General features: G+C 39.8%; 1 protein-coding gene and 1 long non-coding RNA gene across 5 annotated transcripts in view; one reads left to right on the forward strand and one right to left on the reverse strand.

Moving 5' to 3' along the window:
• Window positions 1-1,662: 1,662 nt before the first annotated feature.
• KLHL8 (kelch like family member 8) overlaps window positions 1,663-17,503 on the reverse strand; it is a 29,064-nt gene continuing 13,223 nt past the window's right edge. For 3 of the 4 annotated variants that reach the window (XM_068941450.1, XM_009676526.2, XM_009676525.2), the window contains 8 exons: window positions 12,385-12,933; window positions 9,213-9,399; window positions 8,380-8,523; window positions 7,427-7,538; window positions 4,632-4,800; window positions 3,805-3,964; window positions 2,440-2,641; window positions 1,663-1,907 (listed from right to left, as the gene is read on the reverse strand). In XM_068941450.1, coding sequence (XP_068797551.1) covers window positions 1,784-1,907; window positions 2,440-2,641; window positions 3,805-3,964; window positions 4,632-4,800; window positions 7,427-7,538; window positions 8,380-8,523; window positions 9,213-9,399; window positions 12,385-12,933 — 1,647 coding nt within the window. In that variant the 3' untranslated portion in view covers window positions 1,663-1,783. The remainder of the gene's footprint in view (window positions 1,908-2,439; window positions 2,642-3,804; window positions 3,965-4,631; window positions 4,801-7,426; window positions 7,539-8,379; window positions 8,524-9,212; window positions 9,400-12,384; window positions 12,934-17,503) is intronic. The other variant, XM_068941452.1, reaches the window with a different exon arrangement.
• On the forward strand, window positions 1,829-12,620 carry LOC104145151 (uncharacterized). The gene is made up of 4 exons (XR_694259.2): window positions 1,829-1,938; window positions 5,679-7,991; window positions 10,338-10,454; window positions 12,487-12,620. It is a non-coding gene; the product is annotated as an uncharacterized lncRNA (long non-coding RNA).

Genomic DNA, 17,503 nt, shown 5'->3' on the forward strand with positions numbered 1-17,503 from the left:
TTGAGAGGGCTGGTCAGCAACCCTTCTTCACACTCTGGTTCAGAGTTAGGGTGTGGGTTCGTAAACAGGGTGCACAAAAACATTACAGCGCAGCCCAGCTTCACCTTATGGCTCTTAACACAGGATTTTCCCTGCTGACAAAGACTTCCTGTCTAGAACTATAGCCAGCAGAAACCAAGATATGCTCCCTTTAATGTTGCATACAATAGCATGCTCCAGTCACACAAGGTGCCTTGAAATACAAATGTTTTATTGCAGTGTTTCATTATTTACAGTACCGTTCATTCATTTTGTCCCCGGGTGCCAACAACATGCAAGCAATTTTAAACAGAAAAGCTAAACGATGGTAATGCAAGAGTAAAACATTGCTGTGCTTTATATGCTGGTATAGCCACAGCTCTTCTCTGGTACTGAATGCAAAGAAGTTTTCTGTGCTCTCTCCAGTCACTTGAAAAACGTTGTCATGTGAAACTTTGGTCACAGAAGATTCTTGGTCAGTTGTTGGTCTGTTCAAGGTGATTCAGGAATAGGAATCGGTAGACTTTCTAGCTGGACTTGCTCCTGAATACAGGGTTTCTGACTGCGTAACAAGGTATCTCTGCCCAGGGCAGAGTTAAGTTTTGGGTTTAATTTTTAATGTAAGTGCTGTTTTGTTTCCCATGCTTTTTGCTGCAGATTCTCTTTGGTTTATATAAGTTTTCAGTCATTTAAACTGTTTTGGGGATGGATTCTTTCTTTTTGAACAGTCTTAGAAAAAAGAAAAAAGCCAGTGCCCTACCGTTATCGCTGCGCTGCTGCTGGATACTGAAACTGGACACGTAAGCTCCTAGAGTTGCATTTAGAGGTGATTTGTGTTTGGTCATTAGAGAATACTGCCACTTCTAATTCATATAAAAATGGTACTAGCAAACTCAGAGACGGCTGAACTCTGAATTTTGTCACGCTATTATCTAAAAGTAGGACAAATTACACTGTATTACAAATTATACTTCAGTATTGATCTCTCAAGAGAAACCTCCCTTTTGGAGGGAGTCATTAGACAGAAGAATTCCAGTATTTCAGTGGTTACGTCCCACAAGCAGGTCAAGTATCTTTTCAACTTTGCAACAAGTTAGAAAGTACTTAAAAGACAGCTCTGGACTGTCTTCGGTCTGAAGAAAGTTTCCATTGCAGCCAGCAGCAGCTGTGGATGCTCAGTCCCTTGGGAGGTGAGCAGTTAACCTCTCTGCTCCAGTTAGCTTCGTAGGAAACAGGGATGTCGTTACCGTCTCAAACTTGAAAGGCTTTGTGTTTCAAAGCGCTTCTGGATCTAGTAAATGTTTAAGACTACATTTCTGAAAAATAAGTTAAATTAAATGGCACGCTAGTCCTTCTGAAAACACTTAGGGCTGCTGGGTAAGGCTCAGCAGTGCCAACTGCTCCTCTCTTCCCACCCAGTGCCTGGTTTACAATTCAATAATGAGTCCCTGCAACAGCTGCCTGAAATGATTTTGAAATTCCAACTTCTTAAAAATGGAGTAAGTACACAGCTTACAGTAAGTACACCCACAGCCCTGGTGGGTTTTCTCCTATAAGACAGACTTCTATTCCATATTTCCACAGGCTTTTCTGTATCACAGCTGTCAGAACTCCACCAAAACCTTAATGTTGCAATAAGTAACATTTTCACAAAGAAAATGCTTTGTGTTTATTTCATAACCTCCCATACAAAACACTGTTCTTAAACAGCTCTCCAGTGCCTCCATACTGCTATTCCTCTGGAATTTGGAGGAGGCAGCAGTGTTCACATGCAGTCAACAACGTTGCTGGATCCTTGGCCCACGTCACGGATCTGGCTGCTGAGACAGGAGCACACGGCCACACCTGCCCCTGCCCTGCAGTGCGACACAGAGCCGACAAGTTCCCACCTACAGAAGATGGTGAAGGACAAAGAGAAAAGTAAGTTCTTGCCCTTTCTGAACAACTTCAAAGTATTTCTTTCCTGCGGCTGAAACACTACTGTACAAGCTCACTGTTTCCTCTGAACAGAAATATACCCCCACTAGTTTATTCTCACTGTTTCTCTGGTAAGTTGATTGTTTAGTGCAAAATCAGATTGAAACAACCACAAGAACTTAGATTCTCATTGAATGATGGGAAGAAGACAAGGGATGGACAGGAAAAGAAGGACAAAAGGTAAGTGGGTGCTTAAAAACAGGAGAAAAAAAGAATGAGAAAGTATTAATCTCTTAAAATCATACTTAATGCCATGCTTAAAATATTTACAAGAAAAACTCAGTGAGGTGAGCAGCACTCCCACATCCCTAGAGTCATGAATATTACTGATTATCACCAGGAAACAGCAAATACGCTCTTCCTGCACACTACTCCTATTATGTTCTGCTTTTATGTAGGCAGATATCATTGTTTTATTATGCCAAATGAAAAATGTTAAATTACCTATTCACTATGGGATCAAATGCTTCCACTGTATTCAGGTATGCGTTGCCATTATGACCTCCAACTGCAAAAATTTTACCCATCAGTGTTGCTATGCCAACTCCACCCCTTGGAGTTGTAAGCTCTGCTACATACTCCCATTTGTTACTGCGTGGGTCAAACCGCTCCACAGAGCTCAGTGGAGAGTTGTCATCAAAACCACCTGCAAAGAATCATCATATATTGGTATTTAGCCACTTTTAGTGGTGGTGATATCCAGGATTCACGTTATCTGGGTACTCTCTGCATTTAGCGGGCTGGTGTCCAGGGCTATATTTTTATGCGAATCTTTAAAAAGTTCCTGAAAAATTACTGTAACAGCTCTCAGTCCTGTCCAAGTATGATAACTTCAAGGGAAGATTCACTTAGATGAGCGACAGTTTTCTTCTTCACCCCTTTTTACAATGAGTATTTGTATTATTTGCTGCTTGAGTTCATACTATATTTGGTTTTAATGAAGTCACTGCTAATTTGGGGGGGGACAGAGAGACCAGCAAAAGCATGGTCTTGATTTTATTTTGGCTGAAACAAAACCAGCTCTTGCGCTGTTTCCAAATTAAAGTAGTGCTGAAAACTTTAACAGGAAAAAACTCCTCAAGTAAGATAGACTGCAGTGAAACATTCTCCTTGGTGGGGCAGCTGTAAAAGGAACATCTAACTCAGAAAAATCCTGTGTTCTTGTTTTAATCATTTAAGATAACACACGACATCAGTTTGACCAGTAGCTTAATCGGCTGAACTGACGACGTGCTGACCACCATTATGACAAGTGCAATTGTGGAAGTACAGTCATATGTCAGACTTGATAGCTAAGAGCACAGGCACAGCTAGCGCTCTCTAATCATCACTACGGCAGACTTGACTGGCATCTTCTTCCCTTAGGAAAGCAGTTAAATGCCATGCACAGTTATAGTACAATAACACGGGCTTAGGTCAACAGGCAGTTGAGTAAGTGTAATCACTCTGCCAAAAAGCTACTGAAGTCTACACTCAAAATAGAACTGACTGCTTTAAAAGATGTGGATTTATGAGTAACTTCCATAACAAGGAAACTAGTGATTAGAGAGTAGCGTCATGAGGATTTTTCATGTAGACATCTTGTTCTGGACAGTATAGTCCTCCTTAAATGTGAAATTTGAACCACTTTTTATTTCCTCACTATTGAATCTTTGTCTAGGTGTGCCCTGGTGGTGCTTGCTTCCTTCTCCTACCCAAGAACACAAAGTACAGGTCAGGTCTATCTGTTCCCTTTAGCAAAAACAACAACCTATTCCACACTCCGGTGCTTGGCAGAAACAGTACACAAAATGCCACATTCCCACTCACCGACAACGTACAAGCAGCCATGGAGCTCACTGACACCATTGCCAGCTCTTCGCTGACCCATCTCTTTCACTTCTATCCACTTATCCAAATGGGGATCATATTTTTCCACACTGGAAAGAGATGCTACGCCATCATTGCCACCCACAGCATAAACATGGTTCTGAAAAAAAAGAGAAAAATTATATATACTTATATCATATACATAGAGAGAGAGAGAGAGAGGCATCCAGCTTTTCATAGGAAATGTTAAAATCTGAGGAAAGCCTGCCTGATGTATCCATGGTGTCCTGTTTGTTTATTTTTAAGAATTCAGACAACAGATTTTTTTTAATAGCTTGCAAATGCTATTTCCAGTTAAGCAAGTGGAAAAGTTGTATAGTGTTCCAGATACTTTGCAGAGCATACATGACAACACAAGGATTAAAGTAGTGATAGATGCAGCACATTAAACGTAGTAACCATGACGAACCAGAATCTTCTGAATGAGACCGGAAGCATTAGTTTCCCTCTCCTCTCTTATGCTAGTGTAATTAAAGGCGTCTTGATGACAGGCTTACTCACAGTACCTCAAATACTGTTAAAACAGGGAGCATAAATCAGTGTGATAAAGACTCTAAATACCTTTATTTTTTGCACAGTTTAATAGGCTTTTTGATGGCCAGAAATGCTCAGACTCACCAACCTTACTTTATTCAAAATCTTGCTGTTTTGCCTTGTAAGATTTTAATTTAATTTAATTTTATTTTATTTTATTTTAATTTAAAAAGCAGTCCCAGAGTTGGGTTCCTCATGGTTCATCCCTGACTTGGGAGAAAACAGTAACTTACCACGAGGGCTACAGAGCCAACTCCTCCTCTGGGAGTGTTCATTGGGGCTATTCCACTCCATCGATCGGATTCAATGTCATATCTTTCCACATCGCTGAAGCACGTGTTGTCATCTAAACCTCCTATTGCGTATATGGGGCCACCGAGGGAGGCAAGAGCAATTCCTCTCCTAATAACATCGTAAAATCAATACTTCAGTGTGAATTCTTAAGGGGAGTAGGAAAGACGCATCAGGTGCAGCTTTATCTAACTGGCAACTGTTTCCAGGTTTGGGAAAAAAGTAAAACCTAAAAACAAATCAAGTTTAGAATAAATAATCATCAATAACTATGCAAGTGAACAGGAGCTCAGCATGTGCTGGCTCTCCGCACACTTGTCAGCCTTGCAGCATTATGCAGAACGTCTCTTGTACACTCGCAGCCTCCCATTGGGGGGGAGGGACCTCTCGAGTTACCTTAACATCACCTCAGCTTTTCCAGCCACTTCTGTGTTGATCCTGTGATCTAAAACTAGCAGAGAGGACTGTTCTGGCTAGAATTTCTTTTTGACTTCAAAAAAGATGAGGGACCTGTAAAAAGGCCATGGGATACTGTTTTGACTGAAGGTCGTCCAAGGCCCAAGTCTGTCTGCATTATATGAGCATTAGATTCCTCTGCCTCCGTCCTGAACTTTATGCCTCCTGTCTGTCTGTGTTGTATCTGATGGATGAACCTGCTGACTTTAACTGTGTTACTGTAACTGCTGCTGTAATTGGGGAATTAATTTTGGGGGGGTGATGTTAGTATGCACTAAAAAAAAAATGTATAGCAGATATTAGAAGATTGGCCTCTAGAAAGATTTAATTGCAATTTCGTGCGTTCTGTTTTTTTATTAAGACTGTGTTGCAAGAGTTGTTAGATTTAATCTATGAAATCTACCAATATGAGAGTACACTTGGTACTATAAAATGAAAAGTATGCCAATAGAGAACTTAATGTAAAGTATGGTCTAGAAGGTAAGTGTTAAATTTCTACTTAAATTACAAAGCTGCATGATTTAATATTTCAGGGAGAACGCTCTTCTCTTACTTAATCCGATAATTTAGATCGGATAGATGGAGACAGAGTCCTTCTACAGAATCAACAGTGTGGCAAGATCCCAGGCATGTCTTAAATTGCCTCAACAGATGGTGTGTATTTGGTTCCATTAATGGTAGCAGTCAAAACAGCATTACATTTTACCTTCACCTCTGTGGTCAGTTCTGATAACAACCACAGTGAGCTAGGATCTATCTGTCGACCAAGGAAAACAAAGTCTACTGTAGAGTCTGATTTAAAGACATCCAGGCTAACAGCGCCATATGACATGACAGGTGACCCTCACAGTACATTATAATCTAAAGAACTGATCCTGTTCCTTTCCTTCTCTTCCTCCTCTGCTTCCGAGCATCTGCGCTCCCTCTTGTTCATCTGACTGCACGGCCAGTTGTGTCTTGCCTGGCTTTGTGTCCTGTTTGTCACTAGGCTCCATCAGCTCCTTCACGGTCAAATGTGGATGGGGGGTAGGGGAGTGCCCCCCCCACACACACACCCCAACCCCAGCCCTCCCAGACAAGCTGGGTGAGAAATTCAGGGAAATTAGCGTACCGCAAAGCCTGACCAACAAGACCAGGTGATGTACATGGCACGCTATAACCAGTCAGTCAGTGGTACACATAAGCAACTAGTTGGCCAATAGGCCTATGTTAATCCAATCCATAGTTTAGATTTAGCTTCTCTGCTTGCAAAAGATCCTGTGCATTCTAGAGAGATTTGCTACAATTAAAATAGGAAATAACTTAGAAGAAAAATCGCTTTTCTCAAATAAGTATTCTGATACCTTTTGCCTTGGATTGGACCAGTGGAGCTTAGCCAAGGCACAGTAGCCATTTCACTTGCTGACTGATTTGAGAAGTGTCACAAAAATCCAGAACTGAAGTTTGCCAAGAATATGCTGGGGGGCGGGGGGAGGCAGAAGGCGTTTCTAGGAGTCTAGGTTTTCTCCTTTGATTGCATTACAGCTGCAAACAGCTTTAGGATTAGTCTTGCCTACTATTTTACTCCCCCTTGTACGTGACACTGTTAAAAAGAACAAGTTATAAAATTAAATGTAGAGTTAAAGAGACTGATTTAAATGATAGCAGAAAGAAAAAATTTAGGATCTGCCAGTCCAGTAGCTCTTCAGAAGAATCTAAGTGCCCAAAGGCAAGACAAATCCACTACATGACTTTCAATGTTTTGGTGCTTCTAGCCTTTTCTGGCAAAAAAGCATGAGCTGTTATTGGTTCCCTGGGCATCAAGTATTTTATTACACATGTCCTACTGCTAATGACCTTGGTCGTTCCTGGAAAAATCCACAAAACCAGTTTCCTCTTCCTTTATCTGGCTTAGCAGAAAATAAGATTAATGGAGACGCACACAAAAAAGCCAAAGAACAAACGTAACCAACGTTACCAGCCAGGGCCTTCCCTTGGAAAGAGGGATTCTGCAGTCTTTCAGTGAAACTCCTAGTATGTTCCTCACAACTCAGTGTTTGTGCAAATATGTGATGTATGCAAGTATATGACGCAGATTTGTTTGCTCTATAGCTAGTAAATAAGAGATTGTGTTGGCCTTTGAACCCCAAAATAGAAAAAAAAATCCTAAAAATAGCTGAGTTTGGGAACCCAAATAAGGCCCAGGATAGATATGAGAATGTCTTCCAGCATCAGCAATAAATGATGGATCAAGGTGTAGGACTTAAAATTTTTGTCCCGTGTTGGATCCTGAGACATGTACCTCTTTGTGTTCATTGATGCCTTCATCATCCACTTGTTTGTGAGCGGATCAAATACTTCCATGCTTCCTAAGTGTTCATTTCCATCATGTCCACCTACTGCATAGACTTTACCTGAAATGCATACACATATTTAGATACAGAGATTGCTTGGCAACATTTCAGTTTTCATTTATATAATATCCCTGCCTATATGGAGAAATAAACGCAAGTAAACGTTAAAGTCTTAAAGTTTTTCAGTATCAAGTTTTTAGGAAGTTAAGACTTCATATTTGTATCTGCTGTACTCAGCCAGAGATGTTTTAACACGGACTGCTATACAAATCTTGAAATATGTATATAGGAAATCTTCGTCTGCCTTGTTAGGGTATTGCAGTTCAAGTCAGTTTTGGACGTTTACACTGATATATCAGTCTCTCCAGATTTTCTAGGGAAAAAAAAAAAAAAAACTTTGTTCTGCTGCAGCACAGAGGCCACCCTGTATGAGGAAGAGTTGAGTCATGGATGCTAAGCTGCTCTGAACTGCGCAGACTGGGTTTCAGAAGTTGGGGAGTCCCAAAAATAAAGGTAGGTTTACTCTTAGAAGAGTAATGGTCTCAATGAATTGCCTAACAGAGAAAAGCCAGTATGGATTAAAGTCTGAAGGAAGCTAGTATGAGTATTAACAAAGTCTGGGTTACTATCCTATATAACAGTATTTCTTTAGAAATGGAGAGATAAATGTTAAAACACTTAATAAGGTAGCAACAGGCTATATACAGCATTAATGTCTTTTCAGTAACCATACTCTCATATTGTTATAAAAGTAATAACCCCTTCATGGGGAAGGAGCTTTACAAAACTGAAGGATATCCACCAGTGCGGCCAATACAAGATAGATTAATTTACTCAAAGCACCAATTCCAGCAAAAGGAACAAAAAAGTGCCTTTTGAGCAGGGCTGCTGCGTCACTGACCTCCCACAGAGATCACACCGACGTGTCTTCTCCTACTGTTCATTTCAGGGCCGAAGAACCAGTTGTTCTTACTTATAGAGTAACATTCAATGCTGCGAAATGGGTCACCTGATCCGCCTCTTCCACCAACACAGAATAGCACACCTGAACAAGACAAAAGAGGTTTCCAGAGAACTAGTAGGAAAACATGGGGTTAAATTTGTATAGTAGAGTGGATCAATAACCATACCATTTGAGATGGGTCCCATTTCCGTTCAAGGGGCCCTTTCTTTGTCCTGCCTTTTGGACCCTGGATTTTGGCCTTCATTTGGCATGCTGTTCTAACAATTAACTATCAACATCCTTGCAAAAGTAATATATATTTTAAATATGCTTTTTTGTCATTTTCTTAGGGAGAAAAATATATTGTTTGTTAAATATAACTGAATGTAAAAAACAGGATTTGCAGTCTTATGTGCATCACTTGCTTTTTGGCTTTGGTTAGCCAAAGAGTTTAAAAGTTAGCCCAGCCTTCACATGCGAAAGGAAAAAAGCGTCCATTGTTTTCTACATAGTTTCAAGTATACTGCCTGCACATAACTTACTTAAAAGTTCTAGCTTGAATACAGATACAGCTGATCAAGATAAATAAGTATTTTTCTAAACAAAGACTTTAAAGTTCTGCTAAGAAAATGCAGCACATAACCTCATCACCAGAGAGGTGCACAAGGGCTCTTCCAATTGTGCATGAAGTCATTAACAACCATTTATACCAAGCTAACTGTCCCTAAACAGATGAGCTGCCCTTTTTCCACACCACTCAATACTAGATAATCAGACACACATTTAATTACCAGCAGTCTGCTTCCTTGGTGTTGTGCGAATGGAGTATTCAAAGTCTGGCACTGCCCTGCTGCTCAGGTGAAGGTGGTAGTTTCTTGCTTCATCCAGCAAATCCCTACATTTTAGATTCTGCTTGACAATCTCTTCCTTTGCCACAACACCCATAAGGAAACAAATGGGCAACAGAGGCAGTCGTACCTGACAGAAATGAACACAGTTGGAATAACTGGCTAAACTAACTGAATCTAACTATTAACAGTGATGTATACATACCAGACTGCAACCTCAGAGCCAACCATCAGCCCCACACGCCTCAGTAAAAAGAGTAACTATATTCCAGTTGGCTTTTGTGGTTTTCCTCAGGAGGAGCGCTGGCATAAACAGTTCTTTCTAGTGACAAACTCTTGCTATAACCATTTACATTTAAGCAGCACTGGGAGAACTGTCGCTTTGTCCAGGCTGAGTGCAGGCGGGAGAACTGCAGCGGCCTGTGGAGGCAGGGCCTTAGTTGCAATGCCAGCAGGTACATCAGGCACTGCAGGGTGCTCCTTCGGGATGTGATATAGGTAGAGACTGTAACTTTATTGGAATAGCCTACTTTGGGTTAGTCTGTTAAGGATATGAATTTTTAATCTCATTTATATGGCAGCGTAAGGGGACTTTTGTTAGAATACTTCGTTTTATTTGGGTGGCAAGTAAAAACTTAAGTGTATATTAAGGAAGTATTGCTAGCGCAGCAGTAACACTGTTCTCTAGCATGGACTTGGCCTGACGGCCTGAAGGATAAGAAAAAAGTTGAGAGCTAATTGTTAACAACACCAGACGAGGCAGCAGAGAAGACTAAAGAAAACTATAATGCAGTGTAGTTCACTCAAATTAGACTATGAAATCTTGTTATCAGATTAACATCAGAATATAACAACAAGAGCAGGTCCAAGATCTTTAAACAGGCTAATATTAAAATAGTCTCATGAGGCAGAGCCCCAGCTGATAGGAGTTAAGAGGCCATAAGCATACTGGCAGATGTCTATGGGTATTGTGAAAGTTTTTTTTTCCTGCACTAACGGACTTCAGTTTTTCCATTAGCCTTTGTTACTAAGGTGTTTCTTTCCCAAATCCTTCCTGTATTTCCCCAGAAGGCCTGGTGATCGAGCTTAAGAACGGTGAGGCTCTGCATGGGGTGAGACACTTCTACCCAGCCACCAGCAGTCAATGCCTGCAGTAATCCCGCGACAAGGCAGATCTGAAATAAGGTAGGCTTCTGAAATACTCCCTTGAAAAGTCCTCCTCCTCACAGTAGAAGATTTTTGCAAATCTTTCACTTGCCTTTGTGAGAGAAAGCACAAGGAATATGAAGTATAAGCAGATTGGGATGACAGAAGGAAGGCCAAAATGTGGGACTGCCTGACTTTCAAACAGTAATTAGCTTGGGCCAACGCTGTTGAAGAGTTTCCCAGGTAGATCTAATGGTGAAGTAGTAGTCCGGTATCTTGGGTGGTTCTCCAAGCAATAGGATGGTATTGCTACGCTGATTACAAGCATCCCTACCTTCGAGTAAGCAGGAGTCTCTTTCAGTTCTTCCTTACCCACTTGCTTCCAAACCCAGTTCTTGCTTTACTTTGGCCCTTGCTCATTTTAGGCTGATTCAAAGCACTCCCAATAGTCCTGCTAGTAGACGCATGAGGTTAATGATGCACTAAGAACTCAAGGCTGACAGAAGTTCAGAATCTAGTTATAACAAAGTTAACCCGTAAGACTGATTATGATGTGGGTAGCTTAGATTTTTAACAACTGACAAGAATCACAATCTTGTTTTCAGCTAGCAGCGATGTCCAGTGCCACTGGAAGCTCCATATACTGCTTGGCAAATAACCCGTATTTAGAGACTTGGCTTCCATGAATAGGATAAAGCTGTTATCTTCATTTCCTAACATAATGGGACAATAAAAGTCGATCTAATTTTTTTTAAAAAGCTCAAATTAACATTGCCCTTAAATGGTATTAGGTCTATACCATAAATATGTGCAAGTATACAACGACTTCATGTTGGTCTAGAGGAAATGGAAGCTTTTTTGGAAGCCAGTTAATGAAGAGTTGTGATCTTTCATCAGGAAAAGTGAAAAATAATACAAGAGAATGAAATCATCATGTTAGTGGGCTTCTCAGTACTTACATAATGCAAATATTAGCAATTCTGCTTAAGTGCAGAACTTTGTGAAGCAAAATATTTGAGTTAATTTAGTGACAACTGAAAGAGCACAGGCGTGTCTACCTGCTAAGATAGATATTGCATTTTAAAGTGGATGGGAACTGCTCCCCCATTCAGTGCAGATTCTCCATACCTTTCTCAAATACTGTATTTTAAACTTCTATTACCAGCCTGCGTGGAGTTTGCATAACTGAAGTACATAATATTTTGACAGGAGAAGGTTCTGAAGGATGTTTATATAGCTTCAGTTGAGTGACCCTTTTGATGCATTTATGAATTTCTTTGAGAAGCAATGGACTCTTAATGAGTCTAGACGTTTAAACTGAAAACTTATTTTGTGGATCCTACAGGTCACCAGTAGTTTGATGGTTTTCCTAGTCTAGTGAACATTAAAAGGTCTGGCACGGTTTTCCTAGTCTGTTGATCTAGGTACAAAATCTTGGTCTTCTGTTAATTATATATACACAAAACATCCTAGAAGCAGCACAACTTGGTGACATGTCTTCCCATTAGTATTTTATTTTCCTAGCCCTGTAACAGAACTCCTAAATAAATATGCTTCGCTTTGTTAAGTACAAATACTTACCAGTAAAGGAAGCTGGCATTTCAGGTTGTAGTAGTATCCAAACATGTGAAATGATGGCTTTACATTCTCCACTTCGCTGTGTATAAATCTAGGAGGTTTCTGCTCTGGCAGATAAAGCTTTTTTGTTGGCTCTTGCCTCCTCCCTCCCCACCACACACACATTAGCATAAAGGGAGCACTCTTTTCTTTTTAGAGCCTGGAGAACATGACTTTGTCCTCATATTCTGGAGGTCTAACCTGCTTCCAATCTCAGCTAACAGCTCTGAATAACAGAGGAGGCACCAACTGGTAAAAACATCTTTCTTCATAAAAGCTACCCAACTGAAAACAGTTGATAGAGAAGTAAACCAGTGATAGGCCACGCACCCAGTGCCTCACTCTACCCTACCTGAGCAAGTATTTCATCCAGCCACATAGCATGATGCTGTGGGTTGGCCAGAAGCCACTTGATAGCAGCGTTGTAAACTTGCTTTTCATTTTCTATATTCAGATCACTGGAGGACAAGAGTTTATGGAGGTGCTGCGGTGACACGCTCACAAAGTCTTCACAGTCCACCACTTCGGCAAAATGTTCACAAGCATACTGATCAGCCATGTCCATCAAGTCAATGCGGTTGTGACTCTCTGCAAATGCCCTGACTGCCAGGCAGTTGGAGGGATGGAAGTGTAACTTCATGTATTCACAGCAAGCTTTTGCTACAAGCTCCACCTGAAGAATGCAAGCAGCGTACAAGAGAGGCTGGACATTATCAACTGTAAGAGTAAGTCGGGAGGAGTACGCAAACTTCACTAGATCTTCTATTGCGTCACCATCAAAGTCCCTGATCTCAATCAGCGTCTGCTTGGCTTCAGCCATTTCTGAAAGAAACATGGCTCTGAAGTAAGGTATAACACAAGCTAGCACCAGTTTGTGGCAGGAGATAAGCTTTGAACCAACCTGCCAAAAAAGGAAAGGAAAAAAAAGACTATTGTACTGAAATGTCAGTTTTAGATATTTTCTTTCAGCTATAAAACAAAAGACAGTTAACCTGAAATCAGACTTCTGGACTCAATATGCAGTGAGCTGCTGTATCTTATTGAAACAAATGAACTCCATTTGCCCCATATTTCTGGTATTTGATCAATTTATCTCAGGTAAATTTCAGTTTTAACTTGTCCACTAGAGTTTGGTAGGGCTGTAACCCCAAAAGTCAGTATTATTAACTTACTGAACTTTTTTTTTTTTCCCCCACAAGCCCATTCCCATTTTATAAATGAGACTATCTTAAGAACCTTTGATCCGTGCTTTAGAAGACAGGAGGAGACTGCTAGACAGTTGTTTGTTTTACATTTATAAAGAGACTTTAAGGGGGAAAAAATTAATTGTAAAGTGACATATTTAGAGTATTTAATTTAAATGTCTGCATTTTCACTGCTGTTTTAGGAACTGATAATTCCATTTACAGGAGCAAAATCTTGTAAAACGACAGCAAAACGACGTTTTGTCTAAAACGAAAGCATTTAGACAAAAGCACAGAGATTATTAAAAATTACCCTTCAGGCACAGCTTTACCAAAAGAGTGTATCCACCCTGAGGTCATTTCCCTTTTCAGCTAGCACTGTGTCTCCACACGGTCTTCGGTAGTAGAATTATTGGTGATAGCATACTGAGGAGAATGAAACTTGTGTTCCATTTCTTTATAGTATGCCTATGTTAAAAATTCCGTCTTTATTCCTGGATAAACCACAGTCACGCTAAGTACGTGGAAAACAAAACAAAACAGAGTTCAGGTTTTTTTTTTTTCTCCCAAAAGTCGAGAAAGGGTTTTCTGTACAAAATGTGCAGATGTAACAGGAGAGAAATCTTACTCGGTTTGTTTGTGTTGTTTTTAGTTTTGTTCTTTTTCCCTTCAATAGAAGCAATCGTTTAAAACAAGAATACTGGCAAATTTATTAGACCTACAAAGTTCCTTGGCCCGGATCTTCCTCTAGTGCGCAAGGGAAAAGTGTTACCACAAAGTCACATATGCAGCATATGCAGGTAATAGATATGAGTTGCAACATTTTAGGTATGACTCAAGTTATCTTGGGTTAAAGCATCAGTCAGAAAGCTTGAGTTGAGATCTAACGTATTTCTTTTAAACCTCTACAACAAACTAAAGTCAGCCAGTCCTCGCCAACAATTTTTTGGAGTTTACATGCACACAAACACATACTCACTCACTCACTCACAAACCTATCTTTTGAACAACCGACAGTACTACCTGAATTTTTTCCATTGACTGGAATTAAACATTAAGGCAAAGAATCCAGTTATTCTTCAGTACTAAAGTTCACCTGCAGTTTGGGGCAACTAAGATGAGGAAACAATTTTATACTGAAAACGGTCCACCAATACAAGCAAGCCTTGTAAGAACTGCTCTTGACAAGTAGATGTCAAATCCATCACGAATGCAGCACTCCGTTGTGTACAGCCAACACAACAGCACTTGGGACTACACAGCCCAGTGTAGACAAGTTGCTTGTTAAAGGGTGGTATTTGCCGTATTTCGCTTTATAGAGAAAGGAAGGAGCTCAATATCCACTTCTCAGGTGTTTAGAAGCTGAGAACAGGTTGCACGTTTGCAAAGCATGATTTGGTTGCTTTAACAAGAAATAAAGCAGGAGCAAGACTGACCTATAGAACTGAAATTGTATGTAGGATGTGATATCCCAGACCAAAGAAAGAGATGCAGTAGTTTGGGGGGGGGAGGGGGGAGTTTGAGACTATTAGCAATATCAAAATAGAATTCAAGCTGTTATTCAACTGAAAGAATTTCCACTTCAGCTGCAAAGAATAAATCTCTTCTGAGCCAAAAGCAGAATGTCCTTTGCAAAGATGATTTCATTTAACTGACTTTCACTGGACACCTTAATTTCAAGGCAAAAAATTATTCTGTCATATCTGAATTGAATGTTTTAACTATGTGCAAGATTGTAACATAGGGAAATGGCATGGTAGTTCCTCAGTTGAAGGAACTCGATCCTTTTAAATTAATGAACCAGAAAAAAGACATTTTCTCACTTACGTGAAGGCATTGTATTCACTGACTGCTTTTAACATAATCACATTCTCTAAAGAGAATGAGGAATTCATTCACTTAAATAAGCAGTGCTGTTGATATTGCACTTGAGAGCCTTACCAGCTCATCGCTGCTGTAAAATGTAAGATTTACCAAGAAAAAAGTCATTCTTTGTGTTGGTGTTCATGATTGATGCTCTCAGCTAATTGGCCTCTCTTGCTTTCTAAACATTTTCACATAAAATACTGAAATAAGAGAGCTACATTAGTCAGCTTATTACAAAACATAAGTGAAGGATTCTTTTTAGTATGGTTTTATTTCACAGACTTGACTTCCACCTTAAAAATTCTCTTTATCTCCCAAGCTAAGATGTGTATTCTGTAGCGCAGTCTAGCATTGCAGCAGGTAAGACAAGGCTGCAGAAGTACTTCATCACTGATAATGTTTTAGGCTCAAAACATGCATACTCGTTCTCTAAGAGTCAAGCAATGTATGAAAAAAGTATCCCATAAGAGATACTTTTTGATTCATCTAACAACATGTAGCATAAATGTCAGCAAAATTTCCTGTTTAAATTGACTTAAATGACTGCCAACATGTGTCAGGATACGATTCATCAATGCTTATAAGGTGCTTCTTATTTGAATTCATAGAAAAAAATGTTGTTTTAATTTAACATGTAAGTATCTGACGGTATGTCTCTGGAAAGACAGCTACTAGAAAGATCAATATATTTTAAAAATTAACAGATGGTATCTCCATCATAGTGCACATTCTTGTGCAATGTATTTATCCTCCCTTGGTGAAAAGCTGTATCAGTCATATTTTTACAAGGGACCTTAAATACTGGCCACTGAGAATTGTACAATACCTCTATTCGACAGTGATAAATGTTTCTCAAAGTTATGGAAAAATCTGCCCTCTGAACAGTTTAATTAATTTGTTTACTATTTACATTTAAAATGTGTGTTGCCTTAAATTCAATAATGATTAACTTCTCTGCAGTAAGAGTTGTGGTCAGATTAGCATCAATGGTGTTCAACTGGCATACTATTTGAGGTAAACAGAATTAACCTAAAAATGCAGGATATACTTAAAGGAAGCTTCTGAAAGTACTTAAAAGCCTAGCAGAAAAGCTACTGCTCATTCTGCAATGTAGTTTCAACTCTGTTCAGTTCAAATGCTAAGTGTTTTGGTTTACTGATAAGCATAGAGTGGAAGGGATTAGCTGTATAATGCTTTAGCAGGTTTGAGAAATTGTCACTGGTGTAGTCAAATTCTCTGTACTCCTGTTCTGATGTTTTTTACTTCCTTATCATCGCTAAACTCAGAGGAACAGGGATGTGATCTTAAGAGTCTCCTCAGCATTTTAAGCATCCCACCAGGGCTCAGTGTTAGTGCAGCAGCCAGATCACAATTGAATAGATGGTGCAGTACTTTCCCACTGCTGTCTGAGCATCACTCTTGAGAATCTGTTGAAGGGTAAATACTTTATACACAAAGCCCAGTAGCAAATATAAAATGTAGTGCTAGAAAGTGAAAATGTAGCTCATGCTTTTCACCTGTAGCTATAGAGGATAACTAAGAAAAGTTTTTAAAATGTATCCCAGAAGATAACTGGAACCTAATACTAAAGACTGTCAACAAGCAGCATCCTGGGACAATGCTCCTCAGGAAGTTTTCTTCAGAAAACACAGAAGAAATACAGAGATGTAGCCAGGACAGAGTTTTATGCAGTTCTAAAACTGAAGCATGGTGGTTTTTCTGAAGGTCAAGGAGCCATCTCTGCATCTTCCTCTCAAGCCGGGGTGATGTGCACGTGCGGTGTCAATTTTCTGCTCTATTGTAGATTATGAGGCAAAACTGCTGAGTCTCCCAGCAAGTGAATGAGGGTTTTCAGACTCTACCTAAACAAACTTACTTCTGTGCAAAGCAAAAGGAGTAGAGAAGAGGCTGAGGGGGCATGTGTGTGACATATAAAAATTTGTGGGAGGTTAGAAGCTGACCTTATTATACAAGATGGAGCTGCAGAGCTTAGCCAGAGGATAACTGTGTAAGAAAGAAAGTAAGATGGTAAATAATTCTGACAAATGCTTTTCAATGAGATTTGACTAACAGTGAAAAGAAATACCTCCTGGACAGCTATAGGTTAGTTTTTATCTGGTTAAACTGAAAGTCCTCTTTTTCACCCTAGATGGAAGTTGCTGGACGAAATATTTCATTAGATACCTATAGCTCGGCAGGCCTCACATACAGGTATCGGAAGCTTACACAGCATCTAAGAGGATTCTGCCTTAAAGAAAATGTCTGTATTTTTTCACTTTACAGTTGCGTTGCTAATCCCTCTTCCTAACCTTTAAATATTACAGTGTATGTTTCCGGAGGCAATCCTTCCCACCAAGGAGGATGCTGTTACTGGTGTCCATGCAAATAAATTAACAATAGACTGCACTTTGGAATTAAGAA

Source organism: Struthio camelus, chromosome 4 (genome assembly GCF_040807025.1).
Source record: "Struthio camelus isolate bStrCam1 chromosome 4, bStrCam1.hap1, whole genome shotgun sequence".
NCBI classification, from domain to species: Eukaryota; Metazoa; Chordata; class Aves; order Struthioniformes; family Struthionidae; genus Struthio; species Struthio camelus.